Genomic DNA, 26,087 nt, shown 5'->3' with positions numbered 1-26,087 from the left:
CATTCTCAGGTTTTCACCAGCCTGCACTCACCTCAGGCACCTCATTACTCCAACAGAAGCCTGGCCTTCTGGGCTCTCCACTCCCAGTTCTCACTGCTGTTATCTTACAGCAATTGGTGGGGTTACTTCCTTCATACTCCGCACTGATGCTCCCAGACAATCACCCCTCCACTCTCAGGGCCATTCGTCTAGACCACTTTCCCCCACATGGTCTCCTCCTCTGCCCACTGCCCAGCCCTTTGCTTCATTGATCACAGGCTTTACCACCCGACACATGTCCATCTTCTCCGTTCTAATTCCCCACTGTTATCTCGAGTGACTTCTCACACACGTCGCCTCAAGTTCTCAGACTCAAAAGTGTCTGACCACTTCCTTCCCTCCTCAGTCACCCCTTGGACTTCGTCAGCTCCCATAACTGCCTTAACCACAACTAGAATTCCTCCCTTCCTGCCTGTGTAACTGCTCCACTTTGACCTCTCTCTCATTCCATCTGAACTTTCCACCCACTGACTCATTTATTTTTATGGAAGATTTCACAAGGATCCAGAAGTAGAGAGAAGGTGTGTCTTTTATCTATTGTCAAGATAGATACCAACTTCATAGGTAGAACTGTGAACTTCCATCCAGAAACACCCCTTGGGACTTCCCTTGTGGACCAGTAAGACTCTGCTTGCCAAGGCAGGGAACGTGGGTTAGATTCCTGCTCCAGGAAGATTCCACATGCCTCGGGGCAACTAAGCCAGTGCAGCACAGCTACTCTTTTTTTTTTTTTAACTTTACAAAATTGTATTAGTTTTGCCAAATATCAAAATGAATCCACCACAGGTATACATGTGTTCCCCATCCTGAACCCTCCTCCCTCCTCCCTCCCCATACCATCACTCTGGGTCGTCCCAGTGCACCAGCCCCAAGCATCCAGTATCGTGCATCGAACCTGGACTGACAACTCATTTCATACATGATATTATACATGTTTCAATGCCATTCTCCCAAATCTTCCCACCCTCTCCCTCTCCCACAGAGTCCATAAGACTGTTCTATACATCAGTGTCTCTTTTGCTGTCTCGTACACAGAGTTATTGTTACCATCTTTCTAAATTCCATATATATGCGTTAGTATACTGTATTGGTGTTTTTCTTTCTGGCTTACTTCACTCTGTATAATAGGCTCCAGTTTCATCCACCTCATTAGAACTGATTCAAATGTATTCTTTTTAATGGCTGAGTAATACTCCATTGTGTATATGTACCATAGCTTTCTTATCCATTCATCTGCTGATGGACATCTAGGTTGCTTCCATGTCCTGGCTATTATAAACAGTGCTGCAATGAACATTGGGGTACACGTGTCTCTTTCCCTTCTGGTTTTCTCAGTGTGTATGCCCAGCAGTGGGATTGCTGGATCATAAGGCAGGTCTATTTCCAGTTTTTTAAGGAATCTCCACACTGTTCTCCATAGTGGCTGTACTAGTTTTCATTCCCACCAACAGTGTAAGAGGGTTCCCTTTTCTTCACACCCTCTCCAGCATTTATTACTTGTAGATTTTTGGATCGCAGCCATTCTTACTGGTGTGAAATGGTACCTCATAGTGGTTTTGATTTGCATTTCTCTGATAATGAGTGATGTTGAGCCTCTTTTCATGTGTTTGTTAGCCATCTGTATGTCTTCTTTGGAGAAATGTCTATTTAGTTCTTTGGCCCGAGCCTGTTCTCTAGAGCCCGTGCTCCACAACAAAAGGAGCTACCTCAGGGAGAAGCTGATGCACCGCATGAAGGGTAGCCCCCACTCCCCACAGCTAGAGAAAGCCTACGTGCAGCAGTAAAAGACTCAGCACAGCCAAAAATAAGTAAGTCAATAATTTTTTAAAAGATACACCTCTCGACTTTTTCATGTTCGCTCAGTCATGCCCAACTCTTTGTGACCCCATGGACTGTAACCCGCCAGGCTCTTCTGTTCATGGAATTTTCCAGGCAAGAATACTGGAGTGAGTTACCATTTTCTCCTCCAGGGGATCTTCCCAAGCCAGGGATCAAACCTGCGTCTCCTGCGTCTCCTGAATTGGCAGGTGAGTTCTTTACCAGCCGAGCCACTGGGGAAGCCGCACTCTCTAATTTTAAGCCCCCTAAATATTTGTATGCCAACTCTTGCAGACACTGCTCTAGGCATTGAAGGTGGACAGCAGTGAACAACACAGCCGAAAAGCTCCTGCTTTCACTGGGCATTAGCCCGCTCCATTTTACTGGCTTCTTGAGTCAGAATCGCGCTCCAGCACTTTATTTTCTTGCTCGTACTCTAAACTCCTTTGCCCTCTTGCTTTGTCACCGCATCCATCTCAGTGTGAGCTATCTGCTTACAGGCAAGTTGTGCTTCAAGGTGAAACACAAGGGCAGATTGCTCGCCCCAGTTTTGGGTGATGTTCACTCACTCAGCAATTCTATCTGTTTCACTGGGAACTTCACACCCCCACTCTCTTCAATAGCTTCTTTTTTCAACTCTTAATTTCTCAGAAATGAGAAATAACCTGGATCCCTAACATACATGCATGCTCAGTTGCTCAGTCATGTCCAACTCTTTGCCACCCTATGGACTGTAGCTTTCCAGGCTCCTCTGTCCATGGGATTCTCTAGGCAAGAATACTGCAGTGGGTTGCTATGCCCTCCTCCAGGGAATCTTCCTGACCCAGGGATTGAACCCACATCTCCTGTGTCTCCTGCACTTCAGGCTGATTTTTTACCCACTGAGCCACCTGGGAAGCCCTAATTACCTCAATTCCTAATATCCAGAGAAAGCATTATAATAACAACAGTTCACAGTAATTGAAGCATATTATGTGTATTCTAAATATTTTATATGTGCCACCCCAGTGAATCCTTAAAACCATTATCTAAAACACTTAGACTGATACTGAGCACATTGAGCTCAATAATTATTGCCTATTGTTTTTGTTATTAAATTAAGAAACCAGTGTTCCACTCAGTTACTGCAGCATCATAGTCCAGCCCCATCAGGTCATCTGCTGTTTCCTGCTCCTTTTTTTAAAATTAATTTATTTTTAATTTTATTTTTTTTAATTGGAGGATGATTGTTTTACAATGTTGTATTTGTTTCTGCCTTTATGACAACGCAAATCAGTCGTATATATATATATATACACCCCTCTCCCTCTTTAGCCTCCCTCCCCATTCCCATCCCACTTCTCGGGGTCATTACAGGATGCCATGCTGGGCTTCCTCTATTATATAGCAGTTTCCCACTAGCTATCTGTTTTCCACATGGTAGTGTATATCTGTCAATGCTATTTTCTCCAGTCCTCCTATTCATCCTGCCCTTTCCTTTCTTATTGTGTCCACAAGTTCATTGTCTACATCAGTATCTCCATTTCTTCCCTGTTAATAGGGTCATCAGTACTATTTTTCTGGATTCCATATATGTGAGTTAAAATATGATATAGTTTTTTCCTCTTTCTGACCTTGTTGTTGTTCAGTCGCTAAGCCATGTGTGAGTCTTTGTGACTCCATGGACTACAGCACACCAGTTTCCTCCATCCTTCACTATCTCCCAGAGTGTGTTCAAATTCATGTCTGCTGAGTCAGTGACGCTCTCTAACTCTTCCTAACCTTTGCTATCCAACCCTTGCTATCTAACTGATGCTTCAGACCTTCCAATGAATATTTAGGGTTGATTTCCTTTAGGATTGACTGGTTTTATATCCGTGCAGTCCATGGAACTCTCAGCAATCTAGAGGGGTGGTATAGGGTGGGAGGTGGAAGGGAGGTTCAAGAGGAAGGGGACATACGGATGCCTATGGTAGATTCATGTTGATATATAGCAGAAACCAACACAATATTATAAAGCAATTGTCCTCCAATTAAAAATAAGTAAGTTTTTTTTAAGAGTCTTTTCTAGCACCACAATTCAAAAGAATCCGTTCTTTGGCACTCAGCCTTTTTTATGGTCCAACTCTCCTATCTGTACATGACTACTGGAAAAAACCATAGCTTTGACTGTACGGACCTTTGTTGGCAAAGTGGCACCTCTGCTTTTTAATACGCTGTCTAGGATTGTCATAGCTTTCCTTCCAAGGATCAAGCGTCTTCTAATTCCATGGCTGTAGTCACCATCTGCGGTGATTTTGGAGCCCAAGACTTATTTCATTCTGTATAACGGGTTCTAGGTTCAGCCACCTCCCTACAACTGACTCAAATTCATTCCCTTTTATGACTAATATTCCATTGTATATATATGGACCACATCGTCTATATTCATTCATCTATCAGTGGACATCTAACTGTGATCAGAAACCTTTCAACAAACAAAAGCCCAGGGCCAGATGGCTTCCTGCCCCTTTTGTGCTCACTCTTCTTGTTTCCACACTGTGCTTGCCCTGCCTTTGTTTGTATCACTCTTCCTCCTCTAGCCTGCCCATGGCTTCTTGCTTATGGATGAAGATTCAGTGTTGGGTGTTCTTTCTCCCAGAGGTCTTCCTTGACCATCCCCTGCCCCACACACAGCATGTTTACGTCCCTCTTTTGTCCCGTGTTACACACTTATGTGTATTGTAGCACTGTATCTCATCGGTATGACTTTCTCCAGGGTAAATGGGAAAGGATTCTCTTTTACTGCCTGCCCTTCGGTACTTCATCTAATCTACACACAACCCAGTGAGGTAGATGGCAGTCACCTCATTTGGCAGCTGAGAAACCTCATAATGGAAACTCTTAGCAGCCTTCCCCCAAGACACACTGCCAGTGAAAATCAGAGCTGATATTCCATCAGCAGGTCTGCTGCTGCTAAGTCACTTCAGTCGTGTCTGACTCTGTGTGACCCCATAGACGGCAGCCCACCAGGCTCCCCCGTCCCTGGGATCCTCCAGGCAAAAACACTGGAGTGGGATGCCATTTCCTTCTCCAATGCATGAAAGTGAAAAGTGAAAGTGAAGTCGCTCAGTCGTATCCGACCCTCAGCGACCCCATGGACTGCAGCCTACCAGGCTCTTCCATCCATGGGATTTTCTAGGCAAAAGTACTGGAGTGGGGTGCCATTGCCTTCTCCCATCAGCAGGTCTGCTTTGATCTAAATCAGCCTGTGTTCTTTCAACTACACCTACTTCACATTCCTAAGTTGAAACCATGTTTTAGAAGCTGCTGTTTGTTTTGGTGGGTGCTCCGCTCGTTATGCAAGCATGGTTTTACTTTGAATTTGATTTCTGTGTGGCGGGTGCCCAATGAATGTACTCTCTCATTGTCACGCAAGCGCACTTTTCTTGGACCAGTTTCAACCACTGGCCACATTCACAGGTACATTTTGCTCTGCCACCATACATTCCTTTATTCTTGTCATACTTTCTTGAAATAACATCTTTCCAACTGATTTCTAGTCAACAGCCATTTTTTAAAACTAAGAACGATTTTTTTGTAATATTTCTTAAAACCTCATAGTCATATACTTTGTGGCTTCTGTGTTGGCGTTTTCTTTTCTGATTATTGAATGTTAAATTTGCCGAAGTTAAAATTGCCTGATCCATAACTACTAGGTCAGATTTTCAAGTAATTGCACTGGTAATTTGAAATCGTTTTACTCGCTTTTTCTCCACTTCCCAAACTTTTGGCACCAAGGATGGGGGAAGGGATAGTCAGGGAGTTTGGGATGGACATGTACACACTGCTATATTTAAAATAGATAACCAACGAGGACCTAATATATAGCACAGGGAACTCTGCTCAATGTCATGTGGCAGCTTGCATGGCAGGGGAGTTTGGGGGAGAATGGATACATGTATATGTGTGGCAGAATCCCTTTGCTGTCCACCTGAAACTTTAACAACATTGTTAATCGGGCTATACCCCAATACAAAATAAAAGGCTTAATTAAAAAAAAAACAACAACAACAACAAAAAACATGCCTTGTAGTTTGCAAACTGTCCTTAACTAAACAGCTACCAATTTGCTTGGGGTGGAGAGCAAGAGTATCTAGATTCAGGCAACAGAGGCAGTGTGAATAAAACTTTATAAATACAGTTTCCACAGGTCTGGATTGAACTGTGGCAGGTGGTGCCACAGTTCAAACACCAGCTCTGCTCTTGAGAAAGAAATCAAGAATGCCAAATGAAAAATTCTGTGTTAAAAGATGTCAGTCTTTCACAAAGCTAAAATTAATAGCAGGTGTTAAGTGTATGAGTGCTTACAGAGGAGTGAGTTGGATTACAGTATGTTAACATACACCTAAATGCAGTTGTGCTGCCTTCATTAAGGCTTTAATCTGAATCTGTACCAAGACAATTGTACTCTGAAAAATATATCCTTGTGCAAAGCTAGGTCAGTGAAAATACCAGGATTCCTGAGTAGGGAACAACAGGCATATGTGTGTGTGTATTGTATTTGTATGTGTGCATACAATGCTAATATATCCCTGCCAAATAAAAGCACACACATATGCTTTTATGTATATATAAATGTACGTATGTATTTAACTTGGCGTTCGCGATTGAAATAGATTTTCATATCTTTAAAAACACTCAGTGTGGGCCGAACTTATGGTGTAAAACCCTGGATTCACCACTATGTCATTGTCACTTGGGGTCAGTCACCCTTAATTCAGCTTCCTGAATTCTTATCTCCCCTCCAGTTCTGCCACTCAATAAAAGAAGAAAACCAGAGACAGTAGGTGCATACACCTATAATTAGAGGGAAAAAAATAGGTCAAACTCCTCCTGTCATATGATCTTCGTTTAACAGGTTTCTCCCACCCACTCCCTCTCCGTGTGTGTGTGTGTGTGTGTGTGTGTGTGTGTGTGTGTGGTACATTCTCTTACTGTGCTTTTGACCGCGGGCCCTTTAAGCAAGACCAGCTGAGCAGCTGTTACAGGGCCTGCAACTGTCATAGATTCTGCGAGTTTGCTTCTGGATTCTTAAATACATATATTTCAGAAAGGCTTAAGTATTAATCATGGCTTCTGATTCAAACCCAGCCTCTGAGGATGGTTTTCAAGGTAAGAAATTGATCGTGGTGTGTGGGAGGCAGAGCGAGGGGAAGGGGGTTCACGCCCTGGCCTTAGCAGAAAGTTTTTTATGCTGAGATGTGTTTATGATGAGAGAGGACTACTAACCCATAGTTAGTAATGTACACGGTATGCTGAATACTCAAAGACTTATTGGCCATGTTTGAGATGGTTTTTCAGCAACAGCAATGCCATTAAACCCCTTTACCTGTGTTTCTCGTATCTTGTCAGCTGACGGGGATTGTCAGCTTCAGTTTTGACTCCAGAATGCAGATTTTTCTGAGCAAAGTTAATAAAACTGGTGCCTCCATATTTTAAGAAACCATCTTACAGTTCAGGCTCTCATATGTTAAATGTTTATCAAAGGTACAGATACCAGAACAAATTCTCCTTGATACATGCTTTTAGGTATACTTCATCTGATAATATTCTCAGAAAAATATTCATAATTTACTAACGTGTACATCTAAGAAGTGACCTTTTAATGATTTAGACAATATGATCTAAGTTATTCTTTTCATGGAAGTTTTACCCCAAGTCTTTATTTCAGCTCCAGTGTGCTGCTCTGCTCGTTACAACCTAGCATTTTTGTCCTTTTTTGGTTTCTTCGTTCTCTACTCATTACGGGTGAATCTGAGTGTTGCACTAGTGGACATGGTGGACTCAAACACAACTGCCAAAGATAACAGAACGTCCTACGAGTGTGCAGAGCATTCTGCTCCCATAAAAGTTCTTCGCAACCAAACGGTGAGTGCTGTTTTTTCGAGCAGATGATCTTAATCGTAAAACACTTCCAGGTAAACATATTGAAAAACATTGAATTTGTTTGTCCCACAGAAACACAAACTCTTTCTTCATGTAAACCCTGAACCATTTTCTTTTGTGTTTTCCCAGTGACTGGTTAGCTGCTGCTGCTGCACCCTGATCTGTTTGAAAAGTAACTTTTGAGTTTCCTCCATAAACATGCCATCCTTGAAGAGAATTTAGAAAAACCTGTCTGGCATACTGGGAAATTAGATTGTTTTAGATGTTGCTAAATAGTTTTTATGGGAACAATATTTAATAGCTGTACTCTTTAAAAGGTTCCTGTTGCAGGAGAACTTTTAAAATTTTATTTATTTATTTTTGGCTACACTGGGTCTTTGTTGCTGCATGGGCTTTTCTCTCCTTGCCGCAAGTGGGGGCTCCTCTCTAGTTGTGGTGAGCAGGCTTCTCATTGCGGTGGCTTCTCTTGTTGCGGAGCACGGGCTTCAGTAGCTGTGGCACGTGGGCCCAGTAGTTGCAGTTCCCCAGACTCTGGAGTACAGGCTCAATAGTTGTGGTGCTTGGGCTTGGTTGTTCCACGTTATGGGGGAATCTTCACAGGTCAGGGATCGAGTGTCTCCTGCATTGTCTGGCTGTTTCTTTACCACTGGTCCCCCAGGGAAGACTTCTGTTGCAGGAGAATTTAAACAATCTCAACTACAAGGGTGAAAAATAAGAATTCATCAATTTCTTTTCAAAAATCTATAACATGTCTCACCTAAGCTACTTACATCATTTTGCCCCCCTCGTATTCTAGTGGTATTGATGAGTGCTTGTTCATCATTTGTTCAGAATTGAGTTTTACACATATTAAATGTTTTATTTTGCATGGAGACAATACAGGGGGGACAGGCTGGTGTCCTTTTATAAGCATATTTTTATCCATCTTCAGTGCTCATCAAGGAGCCAGATCCCATGTTAGGTGAGTCTTCTCTGCCATTTACAGATGAGAAGACTTCCCTCTTCTCAAACAGGGAAGAGGGTTTCTGCCCCCAAACAAGCACATGTACAAAAATAATGACATCAAAAATCTTTACGTTGGACTTTGATAATGCTACTGAATACATGTTAAGGGTACATATCACCCACTTTCCCTGACTCAACCTGTAACTGCTAGATACTTCATGAAGCCCTAGAATTTCAGAGAAGCTACAGAATGGTACTGTAAACAAAGATAATTGTGGGTTTGCTTTGTATTTCTCCTTTCCACAAATTCTTCTGATAATTCAACTACTTGAAAAGTTGTAGTCACTAATCGTGTCCGACTCTGCAATCCCGTGGACTCTAGCCCACCAGGCTCCTCTGTCCATGGAATTCTCCAGGCCAGAATACGGGGGTGGGTAGCCATTCCTTTCTCCAGGGGATCTTCCTGACCCAGGGATCAAACCAAGGTCTCCTGCATTGCAGGCAGATTCTTTAGCATCTGAGCCACCTATCTGCCCTATATGCACAATAAAAAGAAATCCTGAATGGTTCTTAACACATGGGTTAGATTACATGGCTACGTGTACTAAACATTCAAATACCCAGTTGTCAAATCTTCATATTCAGACTTCCCTGGTGGTGCAGTGGATAGGAATCTGCCTGCCAATTCAGGACACAGGTTCGATCCTTTGTCCTGGAAGAGTCTACATGCCATGGCGCAAATAAGCCCGTGGGCCACAACTTTTGAGCCTGTGCTCTGCAATAAGAGAAGTCACTGTCATGAGAAGCCCATGCACCGCAGCTAGAGAGCAGCCTCTACTCGTTGCAACTAGAGAAAGCCCATGCATAGCAACAAAGACCCAGCACAACCAAAAATATAAATTAATAAAATTTTAAAATCTTCATATTCACCTTACTGTGTGTTGCTACTAGTTAAAAGACATTTCCTACTCACATGAAGCTTCTGGCTTGGTTTAAATTCTTGCTCTATTGTACTGCTCTATATCCTTATTTAAGTGCTTGCTCTGAAATGAGGAGACATTATATTTTTGCATACTAGTAGCTAACATCAAGTGATTACTTAGTATGTGTCAGGCCTTATTTTTTGTGCCTTTTCCATTTAATCTTCCCAGATTACAAATCCAGTAAGTAATAGAGCTGGCCTTGAATCCAGTCCTAGCTCAAAAGCCTGGCTTAGCCTCTGAAGTATCCTGATCAGTAACTTTCTGGATCAACCTTCTGCCTTTTTTGAGCCTTCTTTGTCACAAAACATCTACAATTCATCCCATAGTCTAGTTTTATAAAATAGCAAGCATGCCTGCACATTATGACTTTCAATGATTTTCCATTCACTCCTAGAAACTGCAGGTCTGTATCACATTGACTCACCCACCCAAGAGGAAGTCTGCATGTTCTTCAGCTTCCATCAGTGGTTCTGGGGAGTTTCCTGCTAGTCCAGTGGTTAAGACTTGGTGCTTTCACTGGTATGGCCTGGGTTCAGTCCCTGGTCAGGGAACTAAGATCTCACAGTCCTCAGTGCCAAAAAACAAACAAACAGGAAAAAAGAACAGTGGTTCAAAATTGCATTTATATGTACCCATATGCCAGTAAGAGAAAGGAGCCATTTTATTAAGATGTTAAAAGGCTGGGTTTTTTTTTAATTTTTTATTTGGTGGAAATTTTCTTTACAATGTTCTATTGGTTTCTGCTGTACAACAATGGAAATCAGTCATAATTATATATGTATCCATAGCCTCCCTCAGCTGCCCCCATCCCACCCGCTCTAGGTCATCACAGAGCGCCAGGGTGGGCTCCCTGTGTTCTGTAGTGACTTCCCACCAACTGTTTATTTTACACGAGTGTGTATATATGTCAGTGCTACCTTCTCCATTCATTCCCACCCTCACTTTCCCCTGCTGTGTCCAGAAATCCATCCACAAATTTCATCCGTACCATTTTTCTAGATTCCATATGTATATGTTAATATACAATACTTGTTTTTCTCTTTCTGACTTACTTCACGCTCCGTAACAGGCTCTAGGTAGAAACCTCAGGCACTGTTAGTGGGAATGTAAACTGATGCAGCCATTATGGAGAAGAGTGTGGAGTATTCCTTAAAAGAAAAAAAGAGGACTAAAACTACCATATGACCCAGCAATCCCACTACTGGGCATATACCCTGAGAAAACCACAATTCGAAAAGACATATGCGCCCCAGGGTCCATTGTAGCACTGTTTACAACAGCCAGACGTGGAGGAAACATCCAAGTCCATTGACAGATGAATGGATAAAGCTGTGGTACGTAAACACGATGGAATGTTACTTAGCCATAAAAGACTTTTTTTTTTTTTTTTTTTTAATTCCTATTTATAGGGTAAAAAGTACCAGTGGGATGCAGAAACTCAAGGATGGATTCTCGGGTCTTTTTTTTATGGCTACATCATCACCCAAATTCCTGGAGGCTATGTCGCCAGCAGAAGTGGGGGGAAGCTGCTGCTAGGACTCGGGGTGCTCGGCACTGCTGCCTTCACCCTGTTCACTCCGCTCGCTGCAGATTTCGGAGTGGGAGCCCTCGTTGCACTCAGGGCACTAGAAGGGCTAGGAGAGGTATGCTTTTTTCTCTTTTATTTTTCTTCTTACCCCTTCTCCCTTTCTTATCTTCTTAAAGATATCATTCCCTGGTACGAACATGAGCCCCAAAAAATGACACTGGAAGATAATAGGGATTTATTTTTTAACTAAAAACTGATTAAACCATAAAATAGCATGAGTAGATGTTTGTTTGTGGTCGATGAGCTCTCCAGTGGAAGCACTCCAAAATTAGAAGCTTTACTCAAAGACCAGAGAAAACATTTTCTAGGGGACACTTCATAGCTCCCCCTGCTCCCTCCTACTGAGGAGATAAGGAAGTGAAAAAGTGTTCGTCTCATTCAGGCCTTAAATAAAGTAGATGAGTAAAGTTAACATTGAGAGGAATCCCTTTATATCTGTGTAGGAAAAACACTGACTGGAGTAGTAAAATCCAGTCATATAATAATGGCTAGACAACTTTGGACATTGCCAAGTGCTATTTAAATTTCAGCTTTGCTCACTCATCTGAACGATCCTTATCAAATAGAGGTGTACCAAATAAGCTCTTCTTGATTATAAAATAAAACTAGCCCCCTAATACCAGATTCTTCTTCTCCTTACCTGAGTAAAATACATGTTTTACAGATAAAGACACGGAAGTTCTAAAAGGTTAACTAATCTTTCTGAGGCTACAACAGCTAGTGAATGGCCAAGGAGAGCAGTGAACCACTTTGAATCTCAGAATTTATTCCTTCCTGTTCCCCGTAGCATCTCCTCCTCTCCCAAGTCTCTATGGACCTCCCTGCTTTCACTGTTCTGTTACTTCTCCATTATCAGTAATTGGTATTTTTTTAAGTCAAAGTGTAACAGATGTACAATATTATGTAAATCTCAGATGTACAACATAGTGATTCAAAATTTTTATGGATTATACTCCATTTGTAATGTTTATAAAATATTTCCTGTGATACATAATTTCCTGACAGCTTATTTATTTTATACCTAGTGGTTTGTATTAATACCTCTTAATCCCCTACTCCTATCTTGCCCCTCCACTAATTAGCATTTACTAGGCTGATTATGACCAGAAAACTTAAAAAAAAAAAAATTCCATAAACACCCTAATTAAGTATTTTTTGGTAGGACCATTTTTCCTATTGATAAGGGTGAATTTGAATTTTCTTCTAGTATCCCACCGTATTAGATCAATATGTTTAAGTTATGTATTGGTTACATTTCCATTTCATTCAGGCCTTAAATAAAGTAGATGAGTAAAGTTAACATTGAGAGGAATCCTTTTATATCATCACTCAATACATTCTTTTATATTTTTTATAACCCTTACCTTGCAGTCCTCAAACCTGTTGACAGAATCCACAAATCTTTGTTCAGATTTTTAAAGTACTTCACTATGAGGTATTTTCACTCAACACTGTAAAGTCATGTCCCTCCATGAAACCTAATTCTGGTTTGAGTCTTATCCAGAAATTTTTCTTGCAACAAGATACTCAACTGAATTTAAAACATTAACAAAACGACTTTGTATTTCATCAGAAATGCCTTTTTCCCTTCTCAGGGTGTCACATTTCCAGCCATGCATGCCATGTGGTCTTCATGGGCTCCCCCTCTTGAAAGAAGCAAGCTTCTGAGTATTTCATATGCAGGTGAGATAACCATCTTTATAAAGACCGTTGCTACAGTTTGTTATCTACACATCAGCCTTGGGGGAAAGGTATACACCAGAGTCATGCAATGTCAAGTGTTTCCTTTGGGGAAAAATAAAGTTTTGAGGATACAACTTTGTTATTAATGGTTTTCCTTGGCTCACTAGCATACAGCAATGTGGCATAATTGACTGTTGTCATGTTCTCCATCTGCCATCCTTTATTTCAAACCATGTTGCCTTTTCAGATGTTCGTATAGAGAATGCTGTAACAGAACAAAATCCCCCAAAAGCTGGAAAATTGAATACTTGTGTCCTTAAATTGTGATTTCTGGTTTGATCATCTCATAAACATATCATGACTTTCAATCCCTCCCTTCAGACACCTTTTTTTTTCCTATGCATTATTTTCTATTGTTTTGATCTATAGGTAAGATAGCATGAGCTTTATATGTGAATTATAATTCCTCCAGCTCACATACTGAATGAAAACTTTTTGACCTGACCACTTTTAAATACAGTGGTTGAGAAAGACCTCTCTTGCAGTGGCTTTTAAGCTCAACTCTGAAGAAGGAGATGAACCAGTCATGCAAAGAGCAAAAAAGGAAAGCATTCCAGCCAATCAGAGCAACATGGACAAGGACTGACAGGCAGGAAGTAACATAGTTTCAAAGCAATGAGAAACACTGCTGCTGCTGAATAGCCTCAGTCCTGTCCGACTCTGTGTGACCCCATAGATGGCAGCCCACCAGGCTCCCCCGCCCCTGGGATTCTCCAGACAGGAACACTGGAGTGGGTTGCCATTTCCTTCTCCAATGCATGAAAGTGAAAAGTGAAAGAGAAGTTGCTCAGTCCTGTCCGACTCTGAGCAACCCCATGGACTGCAGCCTTCCAGGCTCCTCAGTCCATGGGATTTTCCAGGCAGGAGTACTTGAGTGGGTTGGGCTTAGAGAAATAGACAAGAGCCAGATTACATCAAGGCCTACAGGTCACAGGGTTTTTCTTCTCCAAAATGGGGAAATATTTTACATGAGAGATACGATCTCATGTACATCTTAAGAAGGTTCCTTTTTTCTTTTAAGAAGATTCTTACTAATTGAAACCTCACAACAACAACAACAAAAGAAGATTCTTACAGCTGTGTGGAGATCGATGTAAGAAATCTGATAAGAAGTTCAAGAAGAGGCACTATCTGTGTTTCTCCTTTGCCTATTAAATAAAATCTGGGCTCAGATGAGGGGTCAAGAGTCTTTGTGGTCATTATCACTTCATTTTAGCCAGCCTAGCCCCTGGTACATAGTGCCTGGCAGGGAGCAGATATTCAACAACTGTTCAGCCTGTTTCTCTAGCCTTTCTTTTCCTTTCCTTCACCCAGCTGAAGTTCCCAACGCCACTTGGCACTTTCCTTCTTTCATTCCTTGCTCACCCTGTTACCTCTGCCTCTATATCTTCTTTCTTATGGGACCAAATCTTGCTCATCTTTTCAAAGTCCCACCACTGCCTTTTAACATCTTTTCCTGACCTCTAGTGGTCAGAGGTTATCTGTCCTACCTTTGAACTTTGATGTTGCTCTGTGACACTCAGCACTTTCTAACATATAATAATTGTTTATATTTACTTACTCTATAAGACTAAAACTTGAGACCAGAAACAATGTCTGATTATTTTAGCTTACACGGTACCTACTAAGATGTCTTCTGTTTGGTGGTTAAAATGAGTTTTAGTACTTATTTATCTGATACAAATGTGTGTAATGTATTTAGAGCAAATTAGATTACTGAAAGCTTTGTTCATTTTCCATCAGATGTGCTGCAGTACGTTATGTTTAGAGATCATCTTGAGCCTTTCCCCCAAACACTTGGCTTTCTAACACATTTACTAGTAATGTGGCATTTACTAGCTCATATTATAATAGGTCTTCTGTTGATTGATGCCTTCTAATTCAGCAATAGCTATATAATCGTAACTAATGTAACTATATATTAATGTATCCATTTTACATATTATGAGTTTTCTGGTAAATGATCCCTTAAGAGAATGGATTATTTATATTTGCATGTGACTAACTCAACTCCTCTGGCTTCCCTGGTGGCTCAGTGGTAAGGAACCTGCCTGCCAGTGTAGGAATGGCATTCTTTCCCTGGGTCAGTAAGATCCTCTGGAGAAGGAAATGGCAACCCACTTTATTCTTGCCTGGGAAATCCAACGGACAGAGAAGCCTACATGGCGGGCTACAGTCCATGGGGTCACAAAAGAGTCGGACATAACTTAGTGACTAAACAATGACAAACTCAACTCCTATGAGATTTTTTTTTTTAATTCATGTATTTATTGCTGCACTGGGTCTTCACTGCTGCACGTGGGCTTTCTCTGGTTACAGTGAGCGGGGGCTGCTTTGGAGTTGCAGTGCAAAGGCTTCTCCCTGTGGTGGCTTCTCTTGTTGCAGAGCACAGGTTCTAGGCCCACGGTCCTCAGTACTTGCCGCTTGTGTACTCAGTAGTTGTGGTGCATGGGCTTAGTTGCTCTGCATCATGTGGAATCTTCTAGGGCCAAAGATCAAACCAGTGACCCCTTCATCTGCAGGCGAATTCTTAACCACTAGACCACCAGGGAAGCCCCACCTATGGGAGCTGATCGCTCTTTTCCTCATAATCTGTTATCCGTCTTCTTAAGCAGTAAACCTGTCCCCTGTTCGTTCATTTTTCTCCAAAGTTTACAAAGTTTTGTTGTTGTCCTAGGAGCACAACTTGGGACAGTAGTTTCTCTTCCTCTTTCTGGAGTAATTTGCTACTATATGAATTGGACTTATGTCTTCTATCTCTTCGGTAAGTTTATTCAAAGTGTAACCTAAATTATGATGTGAGAGGTCTGCAATGTAATAGAGGTTTAATAATTGGTTAAAATATGTATATGCCAACCCACGGAAGTAACCATTTCCTAAACCACAAAGCCCTGAAACACTTACTGATAACCTGTTTTTCAAGTTCATGTGGTTAAAATGATCTGGCTAAGCTGTGACTTTCTGTTAATGTTGGAATATTTGTTCAATAGAAAGTGCTGTTGAATCCAGGCCTTCAATGCTACACTTACTACAAAAATTGCTATGTCATTTATTATAAAAATGTAAATTTTGAAAATATTTCTTCTCAAGCAAAGTAGGATACTCTCACTTGGTAGTTTTCATCTTTTTTGTTTGTTTGTTTAGCCCCAGGGCCTTTCATTCCTCAATCTCAATAGCAGGATGATACACATTTTTAATAAAGTAGATTCCACCTAAACATTTACTCGGGAAATATGTCTGCAATCAAAACAAATAAACAAAAGCAGATACCTGCGGAAATAATAGATTGTAGACATTTAGTTTTTTAAAGGTTTTGTCTGGTAGATCCTGTTAGGCAGTCATGTGGTCAAAAGTTGTTTGCTTTAGGTGCAAAATTCCCATTATAAAATAAATAAGACTAGGTTTGTAAAGTATTGCACAGTGATATTGTAGTGCATATTTGAAAGTTGCCAAAAGAATAGATCTTAAAAGTTCTCATAACAAAAAAAAAAAAGATTTGTGTGGTGAGAATGCTAGACATATTGTGGTGAAGTTTATAATTACATAATTTTTTTCAAGACATAAGTAAATTGCTACATTGGTGCATTCTGATTTCATTTAACTATTTTCTATTTTTAAGGCCTTGTTGGAATCATCTGGTTTATTTTATGGATCTGCTTAGTTAGTGATACACCAGAAACTCACAAGACAATCAGCCCCTATGAAAAGGAGTATATTCTTTCATCATTAAAAAATCAGGTATGAACTTTGGCATATTCCAAAAATTATTTCAGAAACTTTTTTTTTTCAGGTTTAAGATACCAACTTTTTATTGAATATTTCTGTTATGTACACTCTAGGCAAATTGATATACAAAGTACTGTTTTGCCCAAGATATTTTAGTTCTTTCTAGTTCAAATCTATGAAAAATTACTTTTCATTTTACATCTTCTAGAGTAATGATTTTCAAGTGACTCTCTTTGTCGTTCTTCTTAGTAGAGAATAAGATGTGTTATCTACAAAAGGAATCTTACAGCTACATTCTAAATGTTTGTTGTTAGGAAACGAGTGTGTTTTTATCTGTATTTTAAATGAGTGTGATTTAACAAGGACAGCACATTTGCTATACTATATAATTTGCTCCTCTAGAATAGACCTTTAGAAAAAATTTATATGCACTAAAGTAAGATTTGCTTCACTTAATTGAGCACAATAGCAAATCAGAAATCAAATCTGTCATAATTTAATACAGTAAATTCTCAAGCCCTGGGGATAAAATATTTGTCTTTTAGTGAGAATAAAAGAAGAACCTGAAAACATTAGGAAAAATTAAAATACACAGTCTTTTCTTTAGCATTATTAATGGCTTCATAGTCACTTTATTGGTTTAAAGAACATGAAATATTTCATATAAAACTTTTATTCCCCATCAAGTTATTATTATTGATATTTTCAATTCCCCACCCCCCTGCCAAGCTGGTACAATTGTTCTTTTATTCTGTTCTATTTACAGTCATAAGAGTCAGTGACTTGTTGTTGTTATTACAGTTGATTTACAGTGTTATGTTTCAGGTGTAGAGCAGAATGATTCAATTTTATATATATTCTTTCAGATTTTATTGTAGGTTACTACAAAATATTGAATACAGTTCCCTGTGCTATACAGCAGGTCCTTGTTGGTCATCTATTTTCTTCTTTAATTTTTTTAATTGAAGGATAATGGCTTTACAGTATTTTGTGGTTTTCTGTCATACATCAACAAGAATCAGCCATAGGTACACCCATGTCCCTTCCCACCCAAACCTCCCTCCCATCTCCCACCCCATCCCACCTTTCTAGGTTGTCACAGAGCCCCTGTTTGAGTTCCTTGAGTCATACAGCAAATTCCCATTGGCTATCTATTTTACATGCTGCTGCTGCTAAGTTGCTTTAGTCGTCTCCGACTCTGTGCGACCCCATAGACGGCAGCCCATCAGGCTCCCCTGTCCCTGGGACTCTCCAGGCAAGAGTACTGGAGTGGGGTGCCATTGCCTTCTCCAATGTATGAAAGTGAAAAGTGAAAGTGAAGTTGCTCAGTCGTATCCAACTCTTAGCGACCCCATGGACTGTAGCCTACCAGGCTCCTCTGTCAATGGGATTTTCCAGGCAAGAGTACTGGAGTGGGGTGCCATTGCCTTCTCCGATCTGGTGTTGTAAATTTCTACGTTTCTTTCCATACATCTCACCTTCTCCCTCCTCGCCTCCCCTTGTGTCCATGGGTCTGTTCTCCATGTGTGTTCCTCCATTGCTGTCCTGAAAATAAATTCATCAGTATCATCTTTTTAGATTCCATATATATGCATCAGTATATGATATTTATATTTCTTTTTCTTCCTTACTTCACTTTGTATAATAGGCTCTAGGTTCATCCACATTAGAACTGACTCTAATGTGTTCCTTTTTATGGCTGAGTAGTATTCCATTGTATGTATGTACCACAGCTTCTTTATCCATTCATCTATCAATGGACGTCTAGGTTACGTCCATGTACTAGCTGTTGTAAATAGTGCTGCAGTGAACGCTGGGGTACACGTGTCTGTTTCAATTTTGGTTTGCCTGGGGTATATGCCTAGTAGTGGAACTGCTAGGTCATATGGTGGTATTATTCCTAGTTTTTTAAGGAATCTCCGTACCATCTTCCACAGTGGCTGTAATCAATTTACATTGATTACAGACTTTTTGATGATGGCCATTCTGACTGGTGTGAGGTGGTATCTCATTGTAGTTTTGATTTGCATTTCTCTAATAATGAGCGATGTTGAGCATCTTTTCAGGTGTTTGTTAGCCGCCTGTATGTCTTCTTTGGAGAAATGTCTGTTTAGGTGTTTTTCCAAGTTTTTGATTGGATTGTTTGTTTTTCTGGTATTGAGTTGTATGAGCTACTTGCATATTTTGGAAATTAATTCTTTGTCAGCTGTTTCCTTTGCTATTCTTTTCTCCAATTCTGAGGGTTGTCTTTTAACTTTGTAGTTTCCTTTGCTGTGCAAAAGCTTTTAAGTTTAATCAGGTCCCACTTGTTTATTTTTGTTTTTATTTCCATTACTCTAAGAGGTGGGTCATAGAAGATCTTGCTTTGATTTATGTCATCTAGTGTTCTGCCTATGTTTTCCTCTAAGAGTTTTATAGTTTTTGGTCTTACATTTAGGTCTTTAATCCATTTTGAATTTATCTTTGTGTATGGTGTTAGGAAGTGTTCTAATTTCTGTTTTTGCACATAGCTCTCCAGTTTCCCCAGAACTACTTCTTAAAGAGGCTATCTTTGCCCCATTGTATATTCTGCCTCCTTTGTCAAAAATAAGGTACCCATAGATGCATGGGTTTATCTCTGGGTTCTCTATTTTGTTCCATGGGTCTATATTTCTGCTTTTGTTCCAGTACCATACTGTCTTGATGACTGTAGCTTTGTAGTATAGTCTGAAGTCACAAAGCTTGATTCCTCCAGCTCCATTCTTCTTTCTCAAGACTGCTTTGGCTATTCAGAGTCTTCTGTGTTTCCATGTGAATTGTAAAATTTTTTGTTCTAGTTCTATGAAAAATGCCATTGGTAATTTGAAAGGGGTTGCACTGAATCTGTAGATTGCATTTGGTAGTATAGTAATTTTCACAATGTTGATTCTTCCTACCCAGAAACATGGAATATCTCTCCATCTGTTTATGTCACCTTTGATTTCTTTCATCAGTGTCCTGTAATTTTCCATATACACGTCTTTTGTCTCCTTAGGTAGTTTTATTCCTAGATATTTTATTCTTTTTGTTGCAGTGGTGAATGGGATTGATTCCTTAATTGCTCTTTCTGATTTTTCATTGGTGGTATATAGGAATGCAAGTGATTTCTGTATATTGACCTTGTATCCTGCAACTTTGCTGAGTTTGCTGATTAGCTCTAGTGATTTTCTGATAGTTTCTTTTGGATTTTGTATGTGTAGTATCATGTCATCTGCAAACAGTGAGAGTTTTACTTATTTTCCAATCTGGATTCCTTTTATTTCTTTTTCTTCTCTAATTGCCATAGCTAAGACTTCCAAAACTATGTTGAGTAATAGTGGTGAGAGTGGACACCCTTGTCTTGTTCCTGAATTTAGAGGGAATGCTTTTAGTTTTTCACCATTGAAAACAGTGTTTGCTGTGGGCTTAATCATATTTGGCCTTTACTATGTTGAGGTAGGTTCCTTCTATGCCTATTTTGTGAAGTGGTCTTATCATAAATGGGTGCTCAATTTTGTCAAAGGCTTTTCCTGCATCTATTTAGATGATCATACAGTTTTTATCTTTCAACTTCTTAATATGGTGTATCACACTGATTGATTTGTGTATATTGAAGAATCTTTGCATTCCTGGGATAAACCCAACTTGATCATGGTGTATGAGCTTTTTAATGTGTTGTTGAATTCTATTTGCTAGAGTTTAGTTGAGGATTTTTGCATCTATGTTCATCAGTGATAGTGGCCTGTAATTTTCCTTTTTTGTGTTGTCTTTACCTGGTTTTGGTATCAGGGTGATTGTGGCCTCATAGAATGAGTTTGGAAGTGTTCCTTCCTCTGCAATTTTTTGGAAGAGTTTCAGAAAAGTAAGCATTAGCTCTTCTCTAAATGTTTGATAGAATTCTGTGATACCATCTGGCCCTGGGCTTTTGTTTTGGGGGAGATTTTTGATCACAGTTTCGATTTCAGTGTTTGTACTTTGCTTGTTCATAATTTCTGTTTCTTCCTGTTGAACTTTCCTAAGAATCTATTTCTTCTAGGTTTTCCATTTTATTAGCCTATTCTGCTGCTAAGTCGCTTCAGTCATGTCCGACTCTGTGTGACCCCATATACGGCAGCCCACCAGGCCCCGCCGTCCCTGGGATTCTCCAGGCAAGAACACTGGAGTGGGTTGCCATTTCCTCCTCCAATGCATGAAAGTGAAAAGTGAAAGTGAAGTCGCTCAGTCGTGTCCAACTCTTAGCAACCCCATGGACTGCAGCCTACCAGACTCCTCCGTCCATGGGATTTTCCAGGCTAAAGTACTGGAGTGGGGTGCCATTGCCTTCTCTGGTTATTAGCCTATAGTTGCCTATAATATTCTCTTATGGTCCTTTTTATTTCTGTGTTGTCTGTTGTAACCTTTCCTTTTTCATTTCTAATTTTGTTGATTTGATTTTTCTCCCTTTATTTCTTGATGAATCTGGCTAGTGGTTGTCAATTTTGTTTATCTTCTCAAAGAACCAGCTTTTAGTTTTATTCACCTTTGCTATTGTTTCCTTCATTTCTTTTTCATTTATTTCTGCTCTGATCTTTATGATTTATTTCCTTCTGCTGACTTTTTTTGTTCTTCTTTTTCCAGCTGCCTTAGATGTAGAGTTAGGCTGTCTATTCGATGCTTTTCTTGTTTCTTCAGGTAGGATTATATTGCTATAAACTTCCCGCTTAGAACTGCTTTTGCTGAATCCCATAGGTTTTGGGTCATCATGTTTTTGTTGTCATTTGTTTCTAGGAATCATTTGATTTCCCTTCTTATTTCTTCAGTAACATCTTCATTATTTAGTAATGTATTGTTTAATATCCATGAGTTTGTGTTTTTTGCAATTTTCCCCTGTAGTTGATATCTAGTCTCATAGAGTTGTGGTCAAAGAAGATTCTTGATATGATTTCAACTTTCTTAAATTTACTGAGGTTTGATTTGTGACCCAAGATGTGGTCTATTGGAGAATGTTCCATGTGCACTTGAGAAGAAAGTATATTCTTCTGCATTTGGATGGAAAGTCCTAAAGATATCAATTAGGTCCATTTGATTTAATGTTTCATTTAAGGTTTGTGTTTCCGTATTGATTCTCTGTTTTGATGATCTGTCCATTGGTGTAACTGGGGTGTTAAAGTCCCCTACTATTATTGTGTTACTATTTCCCCTCTTACACCTGTTAGTGTTTGCCTTATGTATTGTGGTGCTCCTGTGTTGAGTACATAAGTATTTACAATTGTTATGTCTTCTTCTTGGATTGATCCCTTGATCATTATGTAGTGTCCTTCTTTGTCTCTTACAATATTCTTTATTTTAAAATCTATTTTGCCTGAAATAAGGATTGCCACTCCAGATTTCTTTTGGTTTCCATTCACATGGAATATCTTTCTCCATCCTTTTACTTTCAGTCTGTATGTGCCTCTAGGTCTGAAGTGGGTCTCTTGTAGGTAGCATATATGTGTGTCTTGTTTTTGTATCCATTCAGTCAGTCTGTGTCTTTTGGTAGGTGCATTTAATCCACGATACATATATTCCTATTGGCATTTTCTTGATTGTTTTAGGTTTGTTTTTGTAGGTCTTTCCTTTCTCCTGTGTTTACTGGCTGTTTAAGTCCCTTTAGTATTTATTGCAAAGCTGGTTTGGTGATGCTAAATTCTTAACTTCTGCTTGTCTGTAAAGCTTTTGATTTCTCCATCAATTTAGAATGAGATCTTTGCCAGTTATGGTAATCTTGGTTGTAGATTTTTCTTTCAATACTTTAAATATATCCTGCCATTCCCTTCTGGCCTGCAGAGTTTCCACTGAAAGATCCACTGTTAATCATATGGGTTTTCCCTTGTATGTTACTTGTTCCTTTTCCCTTGCTGCTTTTAATATTCTTTCATTGTGTTTAATCTCTGTTAGCTTGATTAATATGTGTCTTGATAAACCTTGGGTTTATCCTGTGAGGGACTCTCTGCACTTCTTAGACTTGATTGACTATTTCCTTTCCCATGTTGGGGAAGTTTTCAATTATAATTTCTTCAAAAATTTTCTCAGTGCCTTTTTTTTTTCTTCTTTTGAAACCCCTATAACTCAAATGTTGGTGCATTTAATATGTCCCAGAGATCTCTGAGGCTATCCTCAATTCTCTTTATTCTTTTCCCTTTATTCTGCTCTTCAGCAGTTATTTCCACCATTCTATATTCCAGCTCACTTATCTGTTCCTCTGCCTCAGTTTTTCTGCTATTGGTTCCTTCTAGAGTATTTTTAATTTCTGTAATTGTGTTACTCATCTCTGTTTGCTTATTCTTTATTTCTTCTGTGTCCTTGGTGATTGTATTAACTGTGTTAAATGTTTCTTGCATTTTCTCCATTCTATTTTCAAGTCTTTGGAGCATCTTTACTATCATTATTCTGAATTCTCTTTCAGGTAGATTGCTATTTCCTCTTTATTTATCTGGTCTTGTGAGTTTCTACTTTGTTCTTTCATTTGTGCTATATTTCTCTGTCTTATCATCATTTTTTTTTTTTCCTAACTTGCCCCACTTGATGTCTCCTTTTCTCAGGCCTTAGGGTTATAATCCTTATTCCTTTTGGTTTTTGCCCTTGGAGGGAAAGACTGGATGGGTGGTTTGTGTTGACTTCTTGTTAGGGGTGACTTGTACCTGTGTTCTAGTGGGAGGAGATCAAGCAGGTAATTACAGAAATAATGGGACATAAACACACACTTGCACACATACAGTATTCTAAAGAAAAGAGCACAGGAGATTGACTTGGTAAACAAGGAAAACCAAAAGTGATATCAGCTAATTAAAAAGCAGAGCTAGTGAATGCTCAATCTGGAAAACTGAGCACAATCAGAGTGCCAACTGGGGAATATAGCAAAGAGAGCTCAACAATTTAACTTACTTGGTGAGAAAAGAAAGAGTGAAAGAAAAAAAGGAGAATAGAAAAAGGGGGAAAAAAGAGGAGAAGGGAAGGAAAAGAGAAAAAGAGGGGATGGAAAAGAGGGTAAAAAAAAAAGAGAAAAGAAAAAATAGAAAAGCAAAGATAAATAGATGTATTTGGAAAAGATCTCTATATGGTCAGGAATAGCTATAGTCAGTATAGAATGATAGGCAAAGAAGTTGAATATGTAAAAAACAAAATTTAAAACCTCATTCAAAAAAAAAGGTGAAAAAGAAAAAAAAATCTTAAAAATGAATTCTTTTTTTTAACAAGAAAAACAAAGAGGAAAACTCCACAGCACTGCAAAAGGATAATGTGAAGGTGAGACTATGTAGGGGGAGTAAGCAGGGTGATTTATAAGAAAAAATGAAAAAAAAAAAGGTTCTCAAGGTCGTACTTCTTCTTGGTTGTGGAGTCTGCCCTGTGGATGGGGTCGGGTTAGTGTCCTGTGATGTTTTCCTGGTTGGGGGAGCTTGTGCCTGTGTTCTGGTTGACGGAGCTGGATCTCATCTCTCTGAAGGGCGGTGCAGTGTCCAGTAGTCTCGATGGGTCCAGTATGTGTTTGGGCAGTCCTTCTGGCCCTGGCAGTGTTAGACACATCTATTTCCACAGCTGCTTCAAAGTGGCCCTCTCAGCATATCTCCACTGTCCCCAGCCCCCAATTTGTCTCCGGGATCATTGCTATGCTTCTGTTCCCCTGTCCCGCCCTGCTCTGCTGGCCGAAGCTTGCTGGGCAGGGGTTTGTGTGGACTTTTTCTTGGCTCCCCGACTGTGCCCTCTGTGTTGTGGAGACTTCTGTGGGCTTCCCTCAGCCCTCGGAACTCACCCCCCTGTGTTGTGGGCTTGTGTACACTTGTGTCAGCTTCATGGTCTCGGCCTCTGCATAACAGGGCTTGAGTGCGCTTGTCTCGGCTCCCCACATCTGGCCTCTGCATTGCGGGGCTTGTGTCCACTTGTCTCGCCTCCTGGTGCCCAGCCTTTGCGTCACGGGCTTATGTGCGCATGACTGTTCCCCAGGCCCGGCCTCTGTGTCGCGGGGCTTGTGTGCGCTTGTCTGGGTCCCCCGGGCCCATCCTCTGCATCACAGGGCTTGTGTGCGCTTGTCTGAGTCCCCCGGGCCCATCCTCTGCATCGCGGGGCTTGTGGGCACTTGTCTCGGCTCCCCAGGTTCATCCTCTTCATCACAGGGCTTGTGTGTGCTTGTCTCGGCTCCGGGTTCCCAGTCTCTGCATCACAGGGCTTGTGTGCGCTTGTCTGGGCTCCCCGGGCCCATCCTCTGCATCGTGGGGCTTGTGTGTGCTTGTCTCGGCATCGGGTGCCCAGCCTCTGTGTCACGGGGCTTGTGTGCGCTTGTCTGGGCTCCCTGGGGTCACTCTCGGCATCGCGGGGTTGTGTGCGCTTATCTCAGCTCACTGGGCCCACCCTTTATCACAGGGTTCAATTTTTATATATAGCAAACCAGGTAATAATTAAACATTTACTCATTCACTTTTCTTTTTAACTTTTTATAATTTGCTACAAAGGTCTCTGTAAGCTGCTGAATTTTAAGAAATATGGCATCCCTTGGTCTTCGCCAAAAGTTGGCAGAAATTTAGAAGGTACCACCAATGAATGTAATAAAGTTACTTTAAGATCTCTGTGTTCTCTGAGATATTAATTAAATGAATACCCATTTTCCCCCCACTAAGGAACAGATTAAAAGAGTTAATGCATTGTAAATGGATCTTGCCACATAAAATATAATGTATCTTATATATACAGTAGAATATTACTTGGTCATAAAAAAGAATGAAATTTTGCCATTTGCAACAACATGGATGGATCTGGATGGTATTTTGCTTTAGTGAAATAAGTCAGATTGAAAAAGACAAATACTGTGTCTTTTCATTTATATGTGGAATCTGAAAAATAAAACAAGTGAACAAATATTAAACAGAAACAGGCTCATGGATACAGAGAACCAACTAGTGGTTAGAGAGGGAGAAGGGGGAGGGGGGCCAGGCAAGGTAGTTGAAGGGGATTAAGAAGTACGAACAACTAGGTATAAAATAAATAAGTAACAAGGATGTACTTACTGTGCAGCACGGGGAGCATAAGTCAACATTGTGTAACAGCTTTGTATTGAATTTTGAATTATTCTTTAGTACACGAGGAACTAATATAATATTGTAAGTCAATTATGCTTCCATTTTTTAAAAGCACTTGGTATGTTTTCTCAGCATTGATTATTAATAACTTGCTCCTTCTAAAATTTCATTTTTACCATTATCCTCACTGACTTATGAAACTTTTTAGTTTATTTAGATTTTTTTTTTAAAGAGAGCTTCAAAGGTGCCTAAATCTGTCCATTATCCAAACCTAAGGTTAATCTGTTTTTCCATATGCTTCAGAAATCGAAA

At 40.1% G+C, this 26,087-nt stretch overlaps 1 protein-coding gene across 5 annotated transcripts in view; it reads left to right on the top strand.

The window, feature by feature from the left end:
• Positions 1 to 26,087, top strand: part of SLC17A5 (solute carrier family 17 member 5) — a 75,438-nt gene that overhangs the window by 5,565 nt on the left and 43,786 nt on the right. For 2 of the 5 annotated variants that reach the window (XM_055534807.1, XM_055534805.1), the window contains exons 2-7: positions 2,010 to 2,066; positions 7,550 to 7,746; positions 11,102 to 11,335; positions 12,876 to 12,963; positions 15,701 to 15,787; positions 16,643 to 16,761. In XM_055534807.1, coding sequence (XP_055390782.1) covers positions 2,010 to 2,066; positions 7,550 to 7,746; positions 11,102 to 11,335; positions 12,876 to 12,963; positions 15,701 to 15,787; positions 16,643 to 16,761 — 782 coding nt within the window. Of the gene's footprint in view, positions 1 to 1,902; positions 2,067 to 7,549; positions 7,747 to 11,101; positions 11,336 to 12,875; positions 12,964 to 15,700; positions 15,788 to 16,642; positions 16,762 to 26,087 lie in introns of all 5 variants that reach the window. The other 3 variants (XM_055534808.1, XM_055534806.1, XM_055534809.1) reach the window with 2 other exon arrangements.

This window comes from Bubalus kerabau, chromosome 9 (genome assembly GCF_029407905.1).
Source record: "Bubalus kerabau isolate K-KA32 ecotype Philippines breed swamp buffalo chromosome 9, PCC_UOA_SB_1v2, whole genome shotgun sequence".
Taxonomy (NCBI): domain Eukaryota; kingdom Metazoa; phylum Chordata; class Mammalia; order Artiodactyla; family Bovidae; genus Bubalus; species Bubalus kerabau.
The sequence above is the reverse complement of the archived record's forward strand: the minus strand, read 5'-3'. Positions and strand labels throughout refer to the sequence as shown.